At 35.4% G+C, this 20,202-nt stretch overlaps 5 protein-coding genes across 7 annotated transcripts; 4 read left to right on the forward strand and 1 right to left on the reverse strand.

Annotated features, from left to right (window-relative positions):
- Window positions 1–521: 521 nt before the first annotated feature.
- On the reverse strand, window positions 522–4,020 carry LOC125187456 (protein cornichon homolog 1-like). The gene is made up of 4 exons (XM_048084052.2): window positions 3,782–4,020; window positions 2,241–2,422; window positions 1,282–1,404; window positions 522–938 (listed from the first exon to the last, which is right to left on the reverse strand). The coding sequence occupies exons 1-4, from the start codon at window positions 3,854–3,856 to the stop codon at window positions 866–868; spliced, it is 453 nt and encodes a 150-aa protein (XP_047940009.1). The 5' UTR covers window positions 3,857–4,020; the 3' UTR covers window positions 522–865.
- A 418-nt stretch (window positions 4,021–4,438) lies between these two features.
- Window positions 4,439–7,013, forward strand: LOC125188401 (OVARIAN TUMOR DOMAIN-containing deubiquitinating enzyme 4). 2 transcript variants are annotated; one of them, XM_048085219.2, is made up of 6 exons: window positions 4,439–4,573; window positions 5,180–5,681; window positions 5,746–5,867; window positions 6,136–6,176; window positions 6,377–6,475; window positions 6,664–7,013. In XM_048085219.2, the coding sequence occupies exons 1-6, from the start codon at window positions 4,571–4,573 to the stop codon at window positions 6,833–6,835; spliced, it is 939 nt and encodes a 312-aa protein (XP_047941176.1). In that variant the 5' UTR covers window positions 4,439–4,570; the 3' UTR covers window positions 6,836–7,013. The 2 variants fall into 2 exon arrangements, with proteins under 2 accessions (XP_047941176.1, XP_088914163.1); XM_089058037.1 differs by lacking the exon at window positions 4,439–4,573 and having other exon boundaries at window positions 4,763–5,681.
- A 1,519-nt stretch (window positions 7,014–8,532) lies between these two features.
- LOC125188403 (ras-related protein RABA4d-like) lies at window positions 8,533–10,207 on the forward strand. The gene is made up of 2 exons (XM_048085220.2): window positions 8,533–9,067; window positions 9,505–10,207. Exons 1-2 carry the CDS (start codon window positions 8,841–8,843, stop codon window positions 9,932–9,934), a joined length of 657 nt encoding a protein of 218 aa, XP_047941177.1. The 5' UTR covers window positions 8,533–8,840; the 3' UTR covers window positions 9,935–10,207.
- Window positions 10,208–12,219: 2,012 nt separating this feature from the next.
- Window positions 12,220–13,653, forward strand: LOC125188404 (protein POLYCHOME-like). Of its 2 annotated transcripts, XM_048085224.2 has the most exons (3): window positions 12,220–12,374; window positions 12,754–13,155; window positions 13,297–13,653. In XM_048085224.2, exons 2-3 carry the CDS (start codon window positions 12,766–12,768, stop codon window positions 13,561–13,563), a joined length of 657 nt encoding a protein of 218 aa, XP_047941181.1. In that variant the 5' UTR covers window positions 12,220–12,374; window positions 12,754–12,765; the 3' UTR covers window positions 13,564–13,653. The 2 variants fall into 2 exon arrangements, with proteins under 2 accessions (XP_047941181.1, XP_088913972.1); XM_089057846.1 differs by lacking the exon at window positions 12,220–12,374 and having other exon boundaries at window positions 12,745–13,155.
- Window positions 13,654–16,086: 2,433 nt separating this feature from the next.
- On the forward strand, window positions 16,087–19,241 carry LOC125186260 (alpha/beta hydrolase family protein). The gene is made up of 5 exons (XM_048082613.2): window positions 16,087–16,887; window positions 17,986–18,070; window positions 18,151–18,320; window positions 18,453–18,727; window positions 18,904–19,241. Exons 1-5 carry the CDS (start codon window positions 16,512–16,514, stop codon window positions 19,078–19,080), a joined length of 1,083 nt encoding a protein of 360 aa, XP_047938570.1. The 5' UTR covers window positions 16,087–16,511; the 3' UTR covers window positions 19,081–19,241.
- Window positions 19,242–20,202: the final 961 nt, after the last annotated feature.

The raw sequence follows: 20,202 nt of genomic DNA on the forward strand, positions 1-20,202 counted from the left end.
TGGACAATGAGAGTATAATACTTGTAGAGGGTAGTAGTAGTTGAAGATTGAACAATTTGGTTGGACTGCTATCTAGTTTATCACTTATTACTACTCCTTTGCCATTAGGAGTCCCATTTCTTGGCGGCACGAGTTTTAAGACATATTAAAAAAAGTAAGTGGAAAAAAATTAGTGGAATATAGGTCCCACTTGTATATTTTAGTTTTAAATGAAATGTGAGTGGAATAAGTTAATAGAATGTGGGACCTTAATACCATATATGCTAAAAGTGAATCGGACTCCTATTTGTGGACGGAGGGAGTAATATCTAGTGTATTGTCTACATCTTTTTGAAGGCATTAGCTTTTTGTGCGAACGAATCAACAACATAAAGGTTAGTAAAGATACAAGTGCAATTTCCAATATTGAGAGATCTTTCTTCATTCCATTTAATATCTCGAATGCTACACCTAGTGAAATACCTTCCCCAACGTCGGACTTACACCAAAGTCAAAATGAACAAATCCTTAAAACAAAATACTAGTAGTACAAATTAGCCATCCTATTCAACAATTATAATCAAGGTACATTATGCAGACAAACACCAAAAAAAGAAAAATTCAATCAAATTACAATGCATGTGAAGAAAGAAGGCTCAAATGATCACAACTTAAAAACATATGTCATGACCAACAAATTTACTAGCCATTGAGCAGATCAGACATCAGCTCTTGTCCTAATCTATGGGTAGAGAGAGAGAGAGAGAGAGAGAGGCTAACCATGTTATATTAAATTGAGAGACTCGGTTGCAAATGGCGTTGTCTCACTCTCGACCAAGGCACACCATCATCATCAGGAAGAAGCCACACGCTGGCTTACACAAGTTCAATATATGGTCGACCAAGCCACAATATCCTCATCGTCAGCAAATACAGCGCTTACAACCGACAATGCAAGCCTGTATATTACCATTCAACCATCATAAATCAAGAATTATTGAGCTGGATAAGAACGGCCTCTACTATTTTAAGAAAACCAGAAGTTTTAAGTAAATAAAACATAATTAAAGAACAAAACCATTTGACCATGTAGAAGATGCAAAACCTAGAAAATATGCAATTTTTTTATTACATCAACTTCGAAAATCTAATTCTTTGTCATTGGAGTGGAGGAAAAGAAAATGTCCCCATAGCAATAGTTCTACATCCAAACAACACACATTTGATGAGAATGACCACTAAAAAAATTATGCATTCATTCACCAGAAACAGAGAATTTGGAGGGTAAGTATTTTAGCTAACCTTGTAATGACTAGACCAAAGAAGATGACGTAAAACCCCAGCTTTATAAGACGAGCCTTTTTCTCAGTACTGACTACTTTGAAGACTTCAGTGACATCGACAAGATGTTTGTTTGATAGATACCTGAAATTTAAATTCGAGAGACATTAGACAGAAACAGGACGAGCAATCTGGTGAAAATGTAATGATGTTGCGGATGCACAAATTTAACCAAGCATGTTCACACGATGACACGTGATGATCCTAGCCAGGCTCAGTCTCTCCTGGCCTAATCCGTTTCCAAGGGCAGGATAGGGCATGGCTAGATATTACAGTTCAGATAAGAAATATAGATGCAAAAAATAAGCATTTTGCTTGGTCCATATATAAATAGTAGCCAAAGTTTAAAAACATATAAATCCTAGCGAAAATATATAATTTCTTACCAAAATGCCCATAGTAATTAAAAATATGAAAGTAATTTAAGTTGAAGGCTCATGCGAAATTGTTCAATTCGCATGATTGCGTGAACCTCTAATTTTCCCATGAACATAGTTTTTTTACAATTCATTAAAGGTAACGTAGTCGATTTACATAAAAAAGTGGCTATAATTTGTATAAACATTTTTAACTTTGGCAACTATTTATGTCGACCAAACAAAATGGCTATTTTTCAACATTGCCACTAAGGAAACATATGTGACATTGATATAACTCTAAACCATGTAATGCATAATGATACAATTTTTATAAATACGATGTATTAATGAAAATAAATAATGATAACATAATAGGAGTAGTATCATATACTAATAAAAGTTCGCACAAAAGGTATAGCAAATATGGTTGCAAAACATGTTTGAAGCATATATTTGCAATATGAATTTAGATATAAATGGTGTATTGAATATAAATAGTTATAATTGTATGAGTAAATTACACTATCTGCTGTGTAAAATAATTGTGCGGTGAAAACTTACTGCTTGAGATTATAGTATGCAGTGGGAAGCGAGAGCAGGAACATGATCCAATGCCCCGTCATGAGAAAGAGAATGCACAGTGCGCCATGCAACAAATACTCGGGCACAATCACATAGTTGATACGAGACGATAATTCGTAGGGATTCAAAAAGTCTGCCTCCAAATCCGAGAACCCTAAGAACTACAGAAAACAAACGAGCTTTTGAGATCCATGTAGATGTTGGGTCGTGGCTGAGATACTTATACGAACAAATGTGAGGATTAAATGCTGGTATTAGATTAAGAAATAGGTAGACAGACGAGAGTGAAACGTTAGGACACAGGCAAGAAACATCTATACCAAGCAAAGAGCTTAGGCGCTTAAACAAACTTGTAATATACGATCAAGAAATCGCATAACATCATAGACTGCGAGATAAGTTATGAACTAAAACAAGAGGATGATGCATGAAGTCGAGGCAGGTAAGCAAAGAGGAGTTGGCTGTAAAAAAAAACGATTCATTGCAGAAACCAACAAAGAACATTGAAACAGTTAGTGTTTGACGTTCCTAGATTTGAAGCCAAGTTCTCTATCCGCATAGAAACTTATGCATCCACAAATGCAGCCGACATGCAAAATTTAAAACAATCTTTAAAGTAGACATGGAAACTGTCTACAAATTCACAGAAGGAACAAATTTTTAACTTATACTCTGAAAATTCTGGCCAAATACAGACAACTATGAAGGAAAAATAAATCCTCAGCCAATTCATCAAATCAACCATTGGTCATATTCTCTAATTTGCTACAATTAGTGTATGAACCTAACTAACACAGAAAGTGGCCCTATGGAGTTTGGTTGCTATACTTCATAAGGACCAAGGAGCAATGCTCAATGCAGAAACTTTGATCCAAACTACACTAATATTCTTGTCATAACGAAGCTTTCAAACACCTATTTTCAGTCATAAACACTGGCCAAGATTTTCTCTTTTACAGAGCCATTAACTTTTCGAATAAGGAAGACACAAGAAATTAAAAAAAGAGAGAGAGATGGATTCTAATTAGCATATAAGCAAGAACCCTAGAAATAATTAACACCTTTATTCTCACAGCAATTAAACATATACTTAAATCAAGTGGGCTTTTCATATCTAGAGACATCATGATTTTTCTACCTCATAGCTATCAAAAATTGCAGTGTTCTAACTAGCTCACAAATTTAATTAACCAAGCTGCAAATTTAATCCAAACTTCACATAAAAAGAAATTGCACAAGACAAGAAATACATACACTAGACTAACCCAAAATTTTTCTCATTGACATAGCAATTAGCTTTTCAACTGGAATATAAACAAAACAAAATCTTTATGCTAATAGTAACTAAACAGAAGCTCAAATGTGCAATCTGAACACAAAATTTGTCTCTAATCCTCACAGCTACAAAAAGATTTCAATTTTTTTTTACTTGGAACTGAGTATTATCACAAAAACCAAAAGGGGCGATGATAAATCGCAATTAAGGAACTGTAAAATTGGGGGAAAAGGACAGAAAATACCTCGTAAAAATTTAATCCCAATAGAGTTAGGTTCATGCATGAGAAAATTAACCAGAGAAATGGTAACCAATCCATGATTTTGCAAGGAATTAACACTGAAATTTACTGCCCCCGTTGCAAGTTCTTTCTTGGATCCTATTTCCCTGACGAGCGATTGAGGGTTAAGAAGAAGAAAAAATGATGATTGTCTCACACTAATTCTACTCTGAGAACGTGGGTTTACTTTTTGAATATACTCCATATGATTAAGCCAAATTCGTAGTATAATTTTTGTTATTCGCTATTTTATAAAATCGTTCCCTTTAAAAAAAGTGAAATGCGTATATTTTTACACAAAACATAATTTTTAGGAACAACTAAAAAGAGGAAAATACTAGTCCTCCCTCCGTTTCTTAATAGTCGAGTCATTTTACCATTTCAGAAAGTTTCTTCATAGGTGAGTCGTTTCCTTATATGGTAGTAACTTTTTTCTCTCTCTTACTTTACTCTCTCTTACTTTATTCTTTTTACTTTATTCACTTTATATTTTATTCTCTCTGCCTTTTCCTTTCTCCTACTTTTTTATCTATTTATTTAACACACCCAGCATTTATTTCTAAAACTCCGTGCCGAAAAGTTCTGCCTCAAATGAGGGAGTACTAATTTATTAGCCGTAAAAATTAGTTAGGCTATTTTTATTGCGACCGGTCCAAACAAAATACGACGTCGTTTACGGAGCTTCAAAGCTTGAGAAACCGAAGTTTGCTTGAAGCTTCTATTTTCATTTCAACAACAATTCAGAAAGATTCAATGGTAATTCTTTACTTACATGGCTATTTTATTCTTTACTTTTATTCTGTAGTTGCTTCATTTTAGCTAATGCTTCCAGCTGAGTTTTATTCTTACTTTTCTGCTTCAAATTGATGTCTTTTATTCGTATATTCAGCTAATTTTGTTTTTTATATTTGCACAATAGAAACCTTGGAAGTCATGTAGGTAATTCTATTCAATTCAGTTTATTTTGATTTATTTGTGGCATGCTTAATTTGATCAATGTTTTTTATGCCTGAGAATTAATTTTCTATCTCTATAATTAATGTGTTCTTCCATCTGTTTCTGTCTGCGACCTTGTGTTGTGTGTGAAAGTTTATAAGTTTTGGCTTTTTACATAAATCTGGTAAAAGCATCCTCTTTGTTTCTCTGTTTTTGGTATTCAATTTTGATCAATTTAGGGCTGCATCTGTGATTCTGTATGGTTCTATTAATATATATATAATCTGACTATGGCGATACGAATTTAAGCCCTAAATTTTAGTGTTTTCGAATGGTTTGTTTGTGTAAATGGAGATTTGATTATAGATTTTATGTACTATTAGTGGTGTTTGATCTTTTTCACTTGCATTATTGCTCTAAATCAAGATGGCTGTTTTCACTCCCATCACAACATGCACCAAGAGCATTGTATGCTTAGTTGGGAACGTGCAAAGACACACGATTGTCCGTGTTTCTGATGCGTTCCAGCACCCGTCGTGCTGTTGCTCCACCCTCAGCAAACACGCGGGACTAAATCATTTAACCAGCAATACAAAGTCTAGTAGCTCTTTAGGATGTCATTCACTGACATTTAAAGGCCCTGTTGGTCGTCGGGATACCCGTGTCAACATTTCAGCTGGTTACGGGGATTTGAATTTGAGGCTTTTGATGCTCAAACGAGGCCAGGGCTCAAGTGTTAAATGTAAAGTAGGGCCTTTTTCTTTGAGGCAACGCAGTGTGTCAGCCGGCCTTTTTATTGGACTAATGGTCTGTTTTTCGACTGCTCAACCTTCATATGCTGAGTCACATGAGGGGAATGAGATGAGGCGAGATTCTTGTGCCGGGGATTCAAATAGCAAGAACGTCCTGGCAGACTACACTGTGATTGGTTAGTAGCATCATGTCATTTTCTTTTAATTAGATGTTATTTACAGAACTCCTCGACTGCACAGGTATACCTGGAGACGGGAGATGCTTGTTCCGTTCTGTTGCTCATGGAGCTTGTATCCGACTGGGAAATCCAGCACCAAACGAGAACGCGCAAAGAGAACTAGCTGATGAGTTAAGGGCTCGAGTAAGTTGCATCTTTGGCTTTAACTTGAGTTTAAACTGTGAGGGTATTCATACATATGTAAAATACAGAATCGACATGTGCCGAATTAGCTTTTGGCATAAGATGTGTATAACAATAGGCTGATATTGATGTTGCATTTTGTACTTGTACATTACATTAAGACTTCAACGAAATTTGAGGGGATCGAACTAAACATTTCAAATCCTTCCCGATTTCTTCATAATTTTCAAGATTAGTCCCTTCACAACGAATCTACATGGTTTGTTAGGTGGCGGATGAGTTTATCAAGAGAAGAGAAGAAACAGAATGGTTAGTCTTCCCTCTTTTATCGTCTATGAATAATGTAATGATGCCAAGACGATGTCATGAACAACAACTATCAGATAAACAACAACTTGAGTTTTTAAACGTGCTCTTTTTTCGTCCATCAATATTCTTATTTTGCTCTACTTTTTCCTTTCTTTTAGATCCTGCATTTTAATAGTATATTGTTTGCTACAACCTTTCAGGTTCATAGAAGGTGATTTTGATAAATACGTTTCACAAATAAGGAAGCCTCATTCTTGGGGAGGCGAACCTGAATTATTAATGGCATCTCATGTCCTACAGTAAGTGTACCTCTCGAGCAATTAGCAGCGTTTATTTTATGCATTCACGCAAGTATAAATTTGCCCTTCCCTGGTGGGGTGGTTTCATCTTGAGCCGTTTCTGTTGATAAAAAATGCTCAATAAATCGAATGTTGTGTTAGTCGAGATGTAAATGTGATATGAGAACTAATGGACACGTAAATCCCAGGATGCCAATCACTGTATACATGCGCGATGAAGATTCTGGCGGCTTGATATCTATAGCCGAGTATGGGCAAGAATATGGAAAAGATGATCCCATTAGAGTTCTTTACCATGGATATGGTCACTATGATGCTCTGCACCTTCCTGCTAAGAGAGGGGCAAGGCCTCGACTCTGAGACTCTTGCTCGAACGTGGTAGATGGCCTTTTTTTGACCGGAACTTATTAAGGGTTGATGCCTCTATAACGTCTTGGCTCATATATGAGTTTCATGTACACTAACATTACTTATCTTTAGGGATAATGGCCTCAAATTTGACAAAATTACTTAAAAAAATAAATATTCTTTACTATTAGTCTATTACTGAACCTTCAGTTTCATTTGTTTTTTTAATAAGTTGGATTCCAGCCCAATTTAATTTGAATTAGTTTAAAGACTGCAGTATCAGCATTAAATTTGGCCAGTATTCAGTCTTTAAAGAAACTGTAAAAGATGCTAGCACTTTGATCTCGATGATTGGCATCCATCCTTCGAGTGCACACATCTCAACATGCACACCAGTTTATGGTGATGTGCACGTTGTCTATGTGTGACTGGCGAGGCATACGCTCGATGTATGCTGACGTGCTCGTCATATCTCAACCATGGTAGCATTTTGTATGAAAGATGCATTTTGAAGCGTCTCTTTTGCATATTCTCTTGTAAAAAAAAGTCTTCTTTCCTATGTTTGAGATGTAGCAATAAAAAGGTTATTTAGTGTTTATGTTCCACTATGAAGGCAGAATTGGGATTTCGTTTTGTTGTTTGATCTATTGCTTTGAGCTGGGCAGAAATTTGAATCTTTGGCTTATGGATTTGCCAAAACACCTATGTTAGTGGATTTTGATTCTGACTGAGAGGATATTGAACATGTGAGTTTGGCTACCATGATTCGATGACTTCCTGATTACACTTAGGCGTCCTCACTCCCCGGAAAACAGCAATTCATTTCACTCTCCGGCAACAATCTCGAGGGCTACGTTCCATCAGAAATCAGCCTGCTTGTGTTTCTTGCTGAACAATTTCAGTGGACCTCTACCAATCCCCAACGCCTTTTCATATCGAACATTTCAATGGGGGCACCGGTGAGGGGCTATTGCGAAGGTGAAGCATCACCAAACATTGTGAGTGATGAGCATTTGAATTTGTTGTGGGTGTAAGCTTGCACAATGCATTGCATGGTCATAACTCATAATCACTCTCTCTTTGCTTCATTTCAAATCCTGAAGATTGATTTTGATTATGAGAATTCTTGGACCAGATTGTGATGTTTACAATTTGTATTTTACATATATAATCTAGCAAGATCTAACATTGCTTCTTGAAATATGGAATAAGTTTAGAGTTCATTGTAGAATTCGATATGCATAATGCGTGAATTAGAGACGTCTCCAAAGTCCTCATGTCGATGCACGATTTCGGGTTGAGGGTCGGATTGGGCCGTGTTTATAGTTCGAACATGAGTATATGTGGATAATGTATTTTGCTAGATGTAGCCTTGTATGTTGTAAACAATAAAATTTCTGGGCTATTATGATCCTAAAAATTTCAAAAATGCCCTTGTAATACTACATTTTTTTAATGAGTTTTTTTAAGGAATTGTAAACAATGTTGTAGGATTAACCGAAAGCTAGATATGTTTTTTGCTTGTACATCTCTTCTTGTTTTTCACTGATGAAAACATGCCAACAAATATATTCAATGATTTCATCTAAAAAATGATCACATATATAATTTTAAAAATATCCATTTAATACAAAGGGCAAACTAGTAATCTCCGCCAAAAACCGTTTATTGGGCCCCGCAGTTGCCGTTGGTTCATTTCCTGCTCAGCTAGCTCACAAAAAATTCCCATTTTCCCACACAAAAATGCGATTCATCGATTGAAATCTCTCACGAACCCTAATCCCAAATATTTGATCAACTCCTTTTCGCTCAAAACTCACTCCAGCTGGCCGGATAATGATTTAATTTTCGTGGTTCCGGATAAAAACGATTGAATTTTCTGTCTTATGATGATCCTTTGGAAGGGGAGATTATTGTTGATTTTCGTTGATTGTAGTCGAATTTCGAAGTTTACACGGTGAAAAAATCTTGATGTTTGGATGATCTAATCGGAGGAAAGGATCGCGAGGGTGTGGCAATGTCAAATTTTGGAGGGGATTTTAATCAGAAGATTGATTATGTGTTCAAGGTCGTGTTGATTGGGGATTCCGCCGTAGGAAAATCGCAGTTGTTGTCTAGGTTTGCCAGGAATGAATTCAGCTTGGAATCGAAGGCCACAATTGGGGTTGAATTCCAGACAAAGACGCTCCTCATCGATCAAAAAACTGTCAAGGCACAGATTTGGGATACTGCAGGTCAAGAGAGGTTAAATCTTGGCCTAATTTCCAATTAATATTGAAGTAGATCTTGATTTTACATTGTTTTCCCACTGTTATTAGTTGTTTTATGTGATAACTGACTTTTAGCTGATTTTTGAATGTGGATTTTTGGATATGCTAACTGTTAATGGAGAGAGAGAGAGACTTATTTGCGTGTGATTTTGTGATAGATTGGGTTTCTAGGTTTTATTATGCAATGTGTGAAAGTTGAATTTTTCAATTGAAGGATTTAGTGTTCTCCTCTATACTTGGAATGTAGTAGTAATTTATTGGATGAATGAGTGCTAAATTCTTGCATATACACTTAGAAGCTGAACAAAAAAGCAGAACCATTTAAATGAGCAAATCCATCTCACTAGTTCATCTATGCTACTTGATATGATACTGTTGGACCTTAATTAGTCTCTGCAACGATGATCCCAGGTATCGAGCAGTGACAAGCGCGTATTACAGAGGTGCGGTTGGTGCAATGCTGGTTTACGACATAGCAAAACGCCAATCCTTTGATCACATGGCCAGATGGCTGGAGGAGCTAAGAGGGCATGCTGACAAGAACATCGTGATAATGCTGATCGGGAACAAGTCCGATTTGGCGACTCTCCGAGCAGTCCCCACAGAGGACGCTCAAGAGTTTGCTGAGAGGGAGAATCTGTACTTCATGGAGACGTCAGCTCTTGAAGCAACGAACGTGGAGGGTGCATTCATGACCATTCTCACGGAGATATACCGGATCGTGAGCAAGAAGGCTCTGGCTGCGAATGGTGAGTATTCAAAGTCTTCGTCTTTGAAGGGCACTGCCATCATGGTTAATGGTCAAGGAGATAACAAATCTAAGTCTGGTTGCTGCACATGACCTGAGTGTTTTTTTCTTGATACATTGCTGTGTACACACCTTTTTTGGTTTAGATTAGTCTTCTTTTTTGTGGTTGAAATGACAGAACTGGTGTTGCATAACTGAGCAAAGCTTTCAAGATATTGTAAAGCAGCAAAGTACTTGGCTTTTGCATTTTGATGTACATGTAGAATTTTGGCATTTTCCCAGTTAAAGAAGCTTGCAGTTTTCTTATCTTTGCTGATAAGAGAGAGGAAGAGAGACCATACATTCATTCCATGATTTTAAATCTAACCGATCATTTTTATTCTCTTTATTGTATTTTCTCAATTGAAATATTGTTTAATGGGATAATTTCCTAATTTCTGTTACCTAAGCTATATCTTATAGCATTCAAAGGAGAACATAGTAGAACATGATAAAGAAGTGATGGAATTAGAAGAATAACCTCTTGAATAGAGATGACAATTAGTTACAACAGTAGTATGTATTGGTTGTTAAATACTCCCTCCGTCCCCTATTAAGAGTCACACTTTTCCATTTCGGTTCGTCCCCAATTAAGAGTCACACTTTATTTTTAGCATAAATGGTAAGTAGGTCCCACATTCCACTAACTCAATTCACTCACATTTTATTATAAAACCAATATAAAAAAATAGGTCCCACATTCCACTAACTTTTTCAAATAAACTTTTCTTTACATTTCTTAAAACCCATGCCCGGTCAAAGTGTGACTCCTAATGGGGGACGGAGGGAGTACTTTGAGAGAGATATGAAAGAATAATCTTGAACATAAATTATGCAATGCCATTTTTTGTTAAACTATGAAGAAGAAAAATATTAGAAAATGTTCCTAATCAAAATGGAAGGCATTTGAAATTTTGTATGACTTTTTACACGCTATCAAAATTTTAAAAAATTGAAAATAAGTACTATATGCTAACAAAGTTTTACTCATGGCCATACTTTATTTACTTGTTTAGACATTTTGTGAAATCAAAGAATAATTTTTAGCATACTAATTGATTATGACCATAATTTAAATTTTCATAGCATATTAGTATGTGATTATGACCATAATTAATATGCATAGAACAAAAAAATCTTCCACCTTTAATTTTTTGATATGCTACTGAAATTTTTTATGCATATAAAATTATTTTTCATTGCATATAAAATGGAACTTTTCTTGCCTTTAATATTTTATTTTTTGAAATTTTCTATAATTGTTTTTATATAGTATAAAAAAGTTAAACCTTTAATTAATTAATTAGTATGATAACAAAATTTTAATTATGGCTAAAAAACTGAGGCAATTTCTATATTTTAGGTGTATATAGTTTCTATATTATGTGTCACAATATCAAAATATTATTAGTTGGATATATACCATAACACTAATTCATAATTAACTTGGTAGGTTGAGATTAGGAAATTTTTTCTCAATAATGAATGAAGGGAATATTGATAAAACTTCGTCTTTGGGGGTATACTGTATAGTCCATGCATTTGATTAAGTATTGTCTTTAGTTCCCAACAATTTTTTTACTACACTTAAACAAAAAAATCTATGAAAGGAATTTTTTAATGTAATTAAGAATGCTAATTTGTATTTTTAAATATACCATCAATACTTTAAAAAGTCTTTTTATTGTTCATGTGCTTAACTAAATTGGATCCAAATGGATGGTTCCTAGAATAAACAAAAGATTTAGTTAATGTGTTCTTAATGTTTTTAATTTAGAAACGTTTTTTTTATCCTAAATTATTGTTATTTTTTAAAACTTTTCGATGCGAGTAATTGCATCCAAATTTTTGTGTCCTTAAATGATAAGTTTTATGTAGTACTACCACGATAATTAGAGTCTTTAGTTTATGTTATTGATGGTTTAAAACATTTTTATTAGTACTACAATAATATTAGTACTAGTCCAGTCGACGATATTAATTTTGCCTAAAATAACTTTAAACTAGTCAATTTTGTCAAAGTCTTAACCTTTTAACCTTTTAATCTAACAAGTCTTAACCTTTTAATCTACTAACAAATTTGCATTATTCTAGTACCAATGTACCATTATAAATGTGTCACGCGTAACACAATTAGTGTAGATTAATTTAGTAATAAATCCTATAGTTTTTTTCAATGAAATTATCTCTACAATAAATTTGATGGGTAAAATGGTAATTACAGAAATTTGAACGGAAAAATCTGACCATCATCACCGCGCCTTCCATTTCTGCTTAAACTCAATTGTATAAATAGCGGCTTCACTTGCATTTCTGAAAATCGCCATTTCACCTTCTTTCTCTGAAGCTCCTTCTTCAATCTGAACTCACTAATTCACAAATTCCCACACTTACAAGAGGGGATAAATTGTCTTTTTAGCCACTCACTTCTGATCTGAAATCACCTCGATTTCACCATAAGGAAGTAATCGGATCAATCACAGAGTTTTTGAAGGTACTGAGATTTTAATTTTTTTTCTTTCTAATTTTTAGGGTTTTACGAGTTCAATTTCATGCTGAGAAATCAGAGTTCCCAGGTGTGTTAAGATATGATGAAATCAATCTATGTTTTGTGTAACTAGTAGCACAGATGACTAGATTCATAGTGATCATATTTACCTCATTGTAATTGGGGAAATCGTTTGAGTTTTACTGAAAAGTTTGCTTTAATCTTCATTGCGGGTTTGATTTGAAACTGTGGGGGATGTACTTATATTTCTGAATTTGATTTGAGTATATGTATTAGAACTTAGATGGGTGAATTTCCATTTTTATGACTCAATTTATCGTGATATGGTTGCATCTAACTATACCTAATCGACATTATGCTGAAGATATTTGACAAAATGCCTGAATCAAGAAATCGGCTATCGACCCAAGACAGCATCATAGCATCTTACAGCCAAAGGCGAGTTTCAAGAACTGGTGATAGGAGTTCGATATCTTTTGTTCTCGAAGATGATAATGAGGAAGGGCTGAATGCAAGGACTCCATTCCGGTGGAGAGATACAACGTTGGTCAGTAATCCTGGATCAGCTGGAGGTCCTCTTGGGACCTCGGGAATTAGGCATCAAAGCCGTGGGGGTAGTTTTGGGACTCCGAAAATCAGGCTGGAAGGGAAGGAGAACTTGTCACCTGTGGTGGGGAGTGGCCGTGGCAGCCGAGGCACAGGCGGAAGTCCATTGCCTGCTTGGTATCCCAGAAGGCCTCTCAATGACATCACCGCTGTAGTGAGGGTAAAATGCTCAATTCTCTTGGAAATCTATTTCCATTTTGCACTCTTTTTGATGTTGATTGAATTGCTTCTGGTTTGATTGTAAATGTGGTTTCAAATTCTGGATTACATGTGACTTAAATTCTCTTTCCTCCCTATCTAGGCAATTGAAAGAAGAAGAGAGCGAGAAAGAGAAGGTGAAGGCCCACAAGCTCATGATCAAGCAAGCATAGGCAAAGTTCCCAAGATATTGCTCGATATCACACATCAAAAGGGGGGAGGAGCAGCTTGTATGATGCAGCAGAAGAAGCTCTTGAACAGCATTGACACAGTCGAGAAGGCAGTGATGGAGGAGCTTTGGAAGATGAAGCCCTCTGCCAAGAGAGGCGAGAGGGAGAAAATGGTGCGAACTTTGAGGTCCATGCGCTGATTAGAGAAAGCTCGTTGTAGACTTGATTAAAGCTCATTAGGACTGGACTCTCAACCAAGGTTGAGATTAAAGGATTTTGAGATGGTGGCATGGCTGATCATCAACTGATGACCCAACTCAAGAGTTTTCTTTTAGGGGGCCATTTCTTGATGGCAACAAGACACAAGTATTGTTGATTTGTTTGTAGCTTTTCTCATCTACACATCACATTTCATATTCAATTCTTGATTGGAAGTGTAGTCAGGATACAGTTTGGGAGAAACATAGATTCATATTCATTGGATATGAATTTTATTCTTGAAAGAAATGTAAATAAGTAAGCTATTTTCAATTTTAGTCTAATTATTTCTTCTTCTTTTTTTACTTAGTGATTTGAATTGCATAGAGTTTGAGTTTTAATTGATTATCAACCGTGTTAATCTTGCATAAAAAGAAGTAGATGTTGTATAAATTTAAAATAATTATTGGTGAGATTCATTGATTAGGATTCTTTTTTGCTAGTAGTACTTAATTATTCTTCTTCTTTTGACTCGAAGAAGGGGATGAGCACATTTTTAAATTCCTAATTTATCGCAATACATTTTGTTATCATAGTTATCAATCTATCGACTGAGTTGATTTGTTGAAGGGAAATTGGTCTCTAAAATCATGAACTTTGCCAAAAATTTGGTATTTCCCATGAACTTTGAAATTGGTATATAATATCACAAACTTTACATTTTGTTTGGTATTTCCCACGGCATGTTTATTACTATATTTGACTAACTTACGAGGCTTTTTAATCATACTTGACACAATTAAATTTACATGGTTTTCAACGTGACTTTTTATCCTATATGTTATGAACTTAAAAAATGGTTTAAAATATTATAAAACATATCACGGTTGCTTACGTTAAATAAGATTTTGACGAAAATATCATATTTGGGTGAGTTTGGGAAATACCAAACAAAATGCAAAGTTCATGATATTATATACCAATTTCAAAGTTCATGGGAAATACCAAATTTTTGGCAAAGTTGATGATTTTAGAGACCAATTTCCCTTTGTTGAATTGCATGGAAATGGTGGGCATGATAAGATATTTTATGAACAGTTATCTAAAAATGATAAAACAAAATTAATGAGTTGAAAAGATTATGATAGAATCATCATAGATTCATAATAACTAAATAAAATTTAAAAAAAATAAAAAATTACTATAACAAAATTGATACGCATAATCAGAAAGTATATATCAATATCATTAACCCAAAATAAAAATAGAAATACCATAATAAAGTTTTACACCATGATTTGACTCGAATTAGGTGTGCAATCGGAAAGTATATATCAATATAATTAACCCAAAACAAAAATAAAAGAGTGATTTACAAAAATAGTTCTTGGACTATGCGTTTATCTCGCTAATGAACTCTGGACTTTGAAAATATCCCCAGACAACCTTGGACTAAGCGTTTATCTCGAAAATGGTCCTTTTTCACAGTTTCTGACGAAAATACCCTTTTAGGGGGTTTTGGAGGGTTTGATCAATTTGATCTTTTTACATTTTAAATCTGATATTATTTCAGTTATGTACTAAATCTGATATTATTTCAAAATTATCATTCAACTATTAATTTTGTCATCCTTCACTTTGTTTTTTTATTTCAATATTAGATTTAATTTTATAAAATTAAATTTTAAATTTTAATTTTTAAATATCAATAATTTTTTAATTATTAAAATTACTATTAAATAACAAATTAATAGTTTTAATCAATATTTGATAGTGTCTAATATTTAATCAATAAGGTATGACGACACCTTAGATTTAATCGATATTTAATAATTTTAATCATAAATAGATCATATAATACGATTTATTCCGAAATAAATATGCATCTAATGTATAGGATAATTTGACTAAAAATATTATGAAGTTGTATTTATGATTAAAACTATTAAATATTGATTAAAACTAAGGCGTCGTCGTACCATATTGATTAAATATTAGACACTATCAACTATTGATTAAAACTATTAATTTGTTATTTAATAGTAATTTTAATGATTAAATTTTTTTATTGATATTTAAAATTTTAATTTTATAAAATTAAATCTAATATTGAAATAAAGAAACAAAGTGAAGGATGCCAAAAGGGAAGAAGAATGATAATTTTGAAATAATATCAGATTTAGTACATAACTGAAATAATATCAGATTTAAAATGTAAAAAGATCAAATTGTCCAAACCCCCTAAAACCCCCCAAAAGGGTATTTTCGTCAGGAAACAGTGAAAAATGACTATTTTCAAGATAAACGCTTAGTTTAGGGTTGTCTGAGGATATTTTTAAAGTCCAGGGTTCATTGACGAGATAAACGCATAGTCCATGGACTATTTTTTTAGTTCACTCAAAATAAAAATACCATAATTAAGTATTACTCCATGATTTGACTCGAATTAGGTGTGCAATTGATTCAGCCAAATTATTAGACAAAAATTAATACAGTAGATAATTTTTTACGGATATAGTGAGGTGGCGCCGCCGGCGGACCCTTATCTAAATCCGCGGTGTCACAACACCACCTTCTCCGCCCCTGGTTTTCTCTCTCCCCCTCTCTCTCTCACACACATACACACGCGCTTCCCTTTCTTCGCCTAATCTGGTGATCGTAGGGTATAAGTTACTTGGCATTTCGAATCAAAAAGTAATCTTTTTCCCTTTAAAATCATCCCTCTCTCATCTTGTTCCAGCTTCAAGCAATACTATTGGAAATTGGAAATTGGAAATTTTAGCTCGCTAGATCTGAATTGCAATTTGTTGTGATTCGTTCTGGTACCAATTAGATTCCTTTGATGAGGGATTCTCTCTTACAGCCCAAAATTGATGGAAAAATCTAGTCTTTCTTAATTTTTTCTTGATTCTTGTGGTGTGTTTCCCCCCAAATTCATCCAAAAAAGGAGATGGTGGCTGTAAACATGGGCACCCTTTACTATGTGCTGGATCATGTGTATGGTGCATTGCTGCACAGAACAAGGATTAGCCCTCCATTTTTCTCGAGGGGTTGGGGCGGTACGAAGCTTGAGCTTCTTGAGAAGATGATAAATCAGTTGTTTCCTGAAATAGAAGGTCAGAATTGGCCTCCTGCTTTGGTGCAGCCGGTTTGGAAAACGGTTTGGGAATCGAAGACTGCTTGTTTGAGAGAAGGGGTGTTTCAGACCCCTTGTGATGAGGTGCTTCTCAATGCATTGCCACCTGAGAGCCACACTGCAAGAGTTGCCTTTCTTGCTCCCAAATCTTGCCAGCCGCAGAGGATGGCATGTGTTGTTCATCTTGCTGGTATTTCATTTGTTTGCATTCTGTTTTCTTTGATATTGCGGTGTCATGTGGAAAGTTACTGGATTTGGGTACTGGTTGTGTTGTTTGAGGATTGTGTAGCTAGTCCTGCTCTCTCTGTGTGTGTCTGTGTTTGAGTATTGATGATTGCCTATACCAAGAATCTATTGTCTGTGTGTTTTGAGTATCGATTATTGTCTTGATCAACAATCTAGTTTGTATGAGTCTGTGTTTGAGTATTTGGTGATTGTCTTTACCAACAACCCAGTGTATGTGTATGTGTGTAATTATATAATGATTGTGTGTTTGAGACTTAGTATTGGTGATTGTCTTTCCAAGAACCTAGTGGAAACCTCTGAATTGAATGATGGTGCTGTATTTAGATTTTAGAATTATGTCGTACTTTTGAGAATTAGCCTAGATGGATCATAATACAATAGGTTTATTCTGTTTTGTTTACTAAGATGGATGTGAGCTTTGGGATATACTAAGGTATTTGATCATTTGAGCTAATTTTGCTTATTGAATTTGGAATTGGTTGTGTTTAGGACGTAGTGGAAGCCTCTGAATTGAATGATGGATCTGAATTTAGAATGATGTCGATTAGGTGAATGATGCTATTGAGGGATTGATGATGAAGATATTGATATAATTAGTGTTCCGAGCCTTTGTTTGTGTGATATCGTTTTGCATTCAAATTGCTATGAATATGTTGATAGGCATACATTTGCACATACGTAGATGATCTGAAAACTGTACATGACACACACACACGGGAAGGTTATAGAGGAAGAGTTTCTTTTCTTTTCTCCTGGTCTATTTCCAGTGAAACAAACATGTAAGAAATTGATGTATGGAACTTCTTGTCGTTCTGACAAAAGAATAAGGCGGCATTTGCTTTGAGGTGATAGGATGGATAGATAAATTACTCCAAGTTAATCTACCATTTACTCGAGCGTATTGATACATTTTTGTACTTGTACGAGTCATGTTTTACCAATCTATCCAATCACTCAAAGTAAACACTTTCCTAAGATTATATGGATTATATATAGTATTAGACAAATGACGACAGTGTGTGGCATATGTCATTTGTTTCAGGCACAGGAGACCATACATTCGAGCGTAGGTTACGCCTTGGTGGGCCCCTGCTGAAGGAAAACATAGCAACCATGGTGCTTGAGAGGTGAACTCAAACTGTCCTTTTACCTAAATCCATAGATTTTCATCAGCTTATGGACTTTTACTGATGCGACGCTTTTGCAGCCCTTTCTATGGAAGAAGACGTCCTTTGCAGCAACATGGTGCAAAGCTGTTGTGCGTCAGTGATTTGCTTCTATTAGGAAGAGCTACCATTGAAGAGGCTCGTAGCCTTTTGCATTGGTTAGACTACGAAGCTGGCTTTGGGAAAATGGGTGTTTGTGGGCTTAGCATGGGTAAGACACGTCGGTCGTTTGCTTTAGATCTTGATGGAATATAAAAAATGATTTATTGACTGATTTACTTCTATGGTAGTGAATTTTGCTTTTGTATCTCCGTGCCATTGAATACTTTCTGCGTGAATGTAGGCGGAGTGCATGCTGCCATGGTTGGATCCTTGCATCCAACGCCTATTGCTACATTCCCATTTCTTTCTCCACATTCTGCTGTTGTGGCATTCTGTGAAGGGGTTCTCAAGCACGCGACTGCTTGGGAAGCTCTTAGAGAAGATCTTGCCATGCAGAAAGTCGCGTTGACGATTGAGGAAGTGAGGGAACGGATGCGGGACGTGCTGTCTCTAACTGATGTCACGCGGTTTCCTATCCCCAAAAACCCTAACGCTGTTATACATGTCGCTGCTACTGTAAGCAACCTTTATATGAATTTTAAATTTCTTAAAATAAGAAGTAGGAGTATGAATTATTTTCAGCCCTTAGATCGTGAAGGTGAATATCACTGATTTTTGCAATTTTTACGAAAATTACACATTTCTTCGAATTCATTATATTTCATTGAGAATTCATCATGTGTTATTGGCAGGACGACGGTTATATCCCGAGACACTCTGTGTTGGAGCTTCAGAAGGCGTGGCCGGGATCAGAAGTAAGGTGGGTTTCAGGGGGCCACGTCTCGTCTTTCCTTCTTCACAATGGGGAATTCCGTAGAGCCATCGTGGACGGACTTAATAGATTGCAGTGGAAGGAACCTCCTTCATGATACCTTGACAAGATATGTTGTAAGTCTTAATTCTTCGACTCTAACTCACGATATTTGTAATTGCACTCGAGGGTTGCTTTCTCTTCTCGGTCTCTAATTTGTATTGTAAAAGGAAAATACCTTGCTGATGAACTCAATATAATTGCTAAATTGTTCAAAAATGTGTTCAGTTGGGTATATGGTAGTAGTGAATCAGTGGATATGTGTGCATATTGGCCATGTGATACAGTGGTTGATGACTGAAATGGTCTTTGTTGAGAGATGGTGCCCCATTGTTAGCTCGAGGTGAGTAGCTCGCGAGCAGCCTGTCTGAATCGATCTTCCTCTTTTTGTGCTGGTTTCGAGCTCCATTTTACCAGACTGTAAACCGGTTTCTATGGCCTGAAATCTTGTGCCTCATCTGAAGTAATATGAGATGTATTTTGCAATAAATCTCGTTTGTGTGTTTGAGTATTTCTATGCCACAAAAACTCGAGTAAATATGGTTTATCCTCATTGTTTTCGAAAATCGAAAAGTCTCAATTTAAAGGTAACTAGTATCACTCACGTGCGATTAGGGGTGGCAAATCGTGCGTGTCGAGTCGTTATCGTGTCGACACGATAACGACACGAACACGATAACAACAAACACGAACACAACCCGTTAAGAAAACCACGAACACGAACACGACCCGCTACCCTCAGACACGAACACGACACGAACCCATTAACGACACGAACCGTTTCGGGTCAACACGACACAAACACGACACGAACCATTAATGACACGAAAATAAGTATTGAAAAATGAAAATAATAAGAATAATAATATTAAAATATTATGTGTTAATAAGAATAATAATATTAAAATATTATGAGTTAACGGATAACACGAACACGACACGAACACGCATTGTTAACGGATAACACGAACGCGACACGAACACGACACGAAATTTTCGTGTCCTTAATGGGTCGACCCGATAAGGACACGAACACGATAAGCTCTGACCCAAACCCATTAATTTCGTTCCGGTTCGTGTCGTGTTATCATGCCGTGTCAAAAATTGTCAGCCCTACGTGCGATGGACGACCCTTTTTATTTATTTATTTTATTTAAACTTATTTTATACTGTAAAATGA

Source organism: Salvia hispanica, chromosome 5 (genome assembly GCF_029641045.1).
Source record: "Salvia hispanica isolate PSC_SH4W2 chromosome 5, Shi_PSC_v1, whole genome shotgun sequence".
Lineage (NCBI taxonomy): Eukaryota > Viridiplantae > Streptophyta > Magnoliopsida > Lamiales > Lamiaceae > Salvia > Salvia hispanica.

Coding starts and splice junctions, on each gene's coding strand:
- LOC125188401 (XM_048085219.2), top strand. Junction 5,682..5,745: donor GGCAGACTACACTGTGATTG/GTTAGTAGCATC, acceptor TCGACTGCACAG/GTATACCTGGAGACGGGAGA. Junction 5,868..6,135: donor CTGATGAGTTAAGGGCTCGA/GTAAGTTGCATC, acceptor ATGGTTTGTTAG/GTGGCGGATGAGTTTATCAA.
- LOC125187456 (XM_048084052.2), bottom strand. CDS start 3,856: ATGGATTGGTTACCATTTCTCTGGTTAATTTTCTCATGCATGAACCTA. Junction 2,423..3,781: donor TGGGATTAAATTTTTACGAG/GTATTTTCTGTC, acceptor TGTTTTCTGTAG/TTCTTAGGGTTCTCGGATTT. Junction 939..1,281: donor TTTGGTCTAGTCATTACAAG/GTTAGCTAAAAT, acceptor GGTAATATACAG/GCTTGCATTGTCGGTTGTAA.
- LOC125188403 (XM_048085220.2), top strand. CDS start 8,841: ATGTCAAATTTTGGAGGGGATTTTAATCAGAAGATTGATTATGTGTTC. Junction 9,068..9,504: donor GATACTGCAGGTCAAGAGAG/GTTAAATCTTGG, acceptor CGATGATCCCAG/GTATCGAGCAGTGACAAGCG.
- LOC125186260 (XM_048082613.2), top strand. CDS start 16,512: ATGGTGGCTGTAAACATGGGCACCCTTTACTATGTGCTGGATCATGTG. Junction 18,321..18,452: donor TGTTTGTGGGCTTAGCATGG/GTAAGACACGTC, acceptor GCGTGAATGTAG/GCGGAGTGCATGCTGCCATG. Junction 18,728..18,903: donor TTATACATGTCGCTGCTACT/GTAAGCAACCTT, acceptor TGTTATTGGCAG/GACGACGGTTATATCCCGAG.
- LOC125188404 (XM_089057846.1), top strand. CDS start 12,745: ATGCTGAAGATATTTGACAAAATGCCTGAATCAAGAAATCGGCTATCG. Junction 13,156..13,296: donor ACATCACCGCTGTAGTGAGG/GTAAAATGCTCA, acceptor CTCCCTATCTAG/GCAATTGAAAGAAGAAGAGA.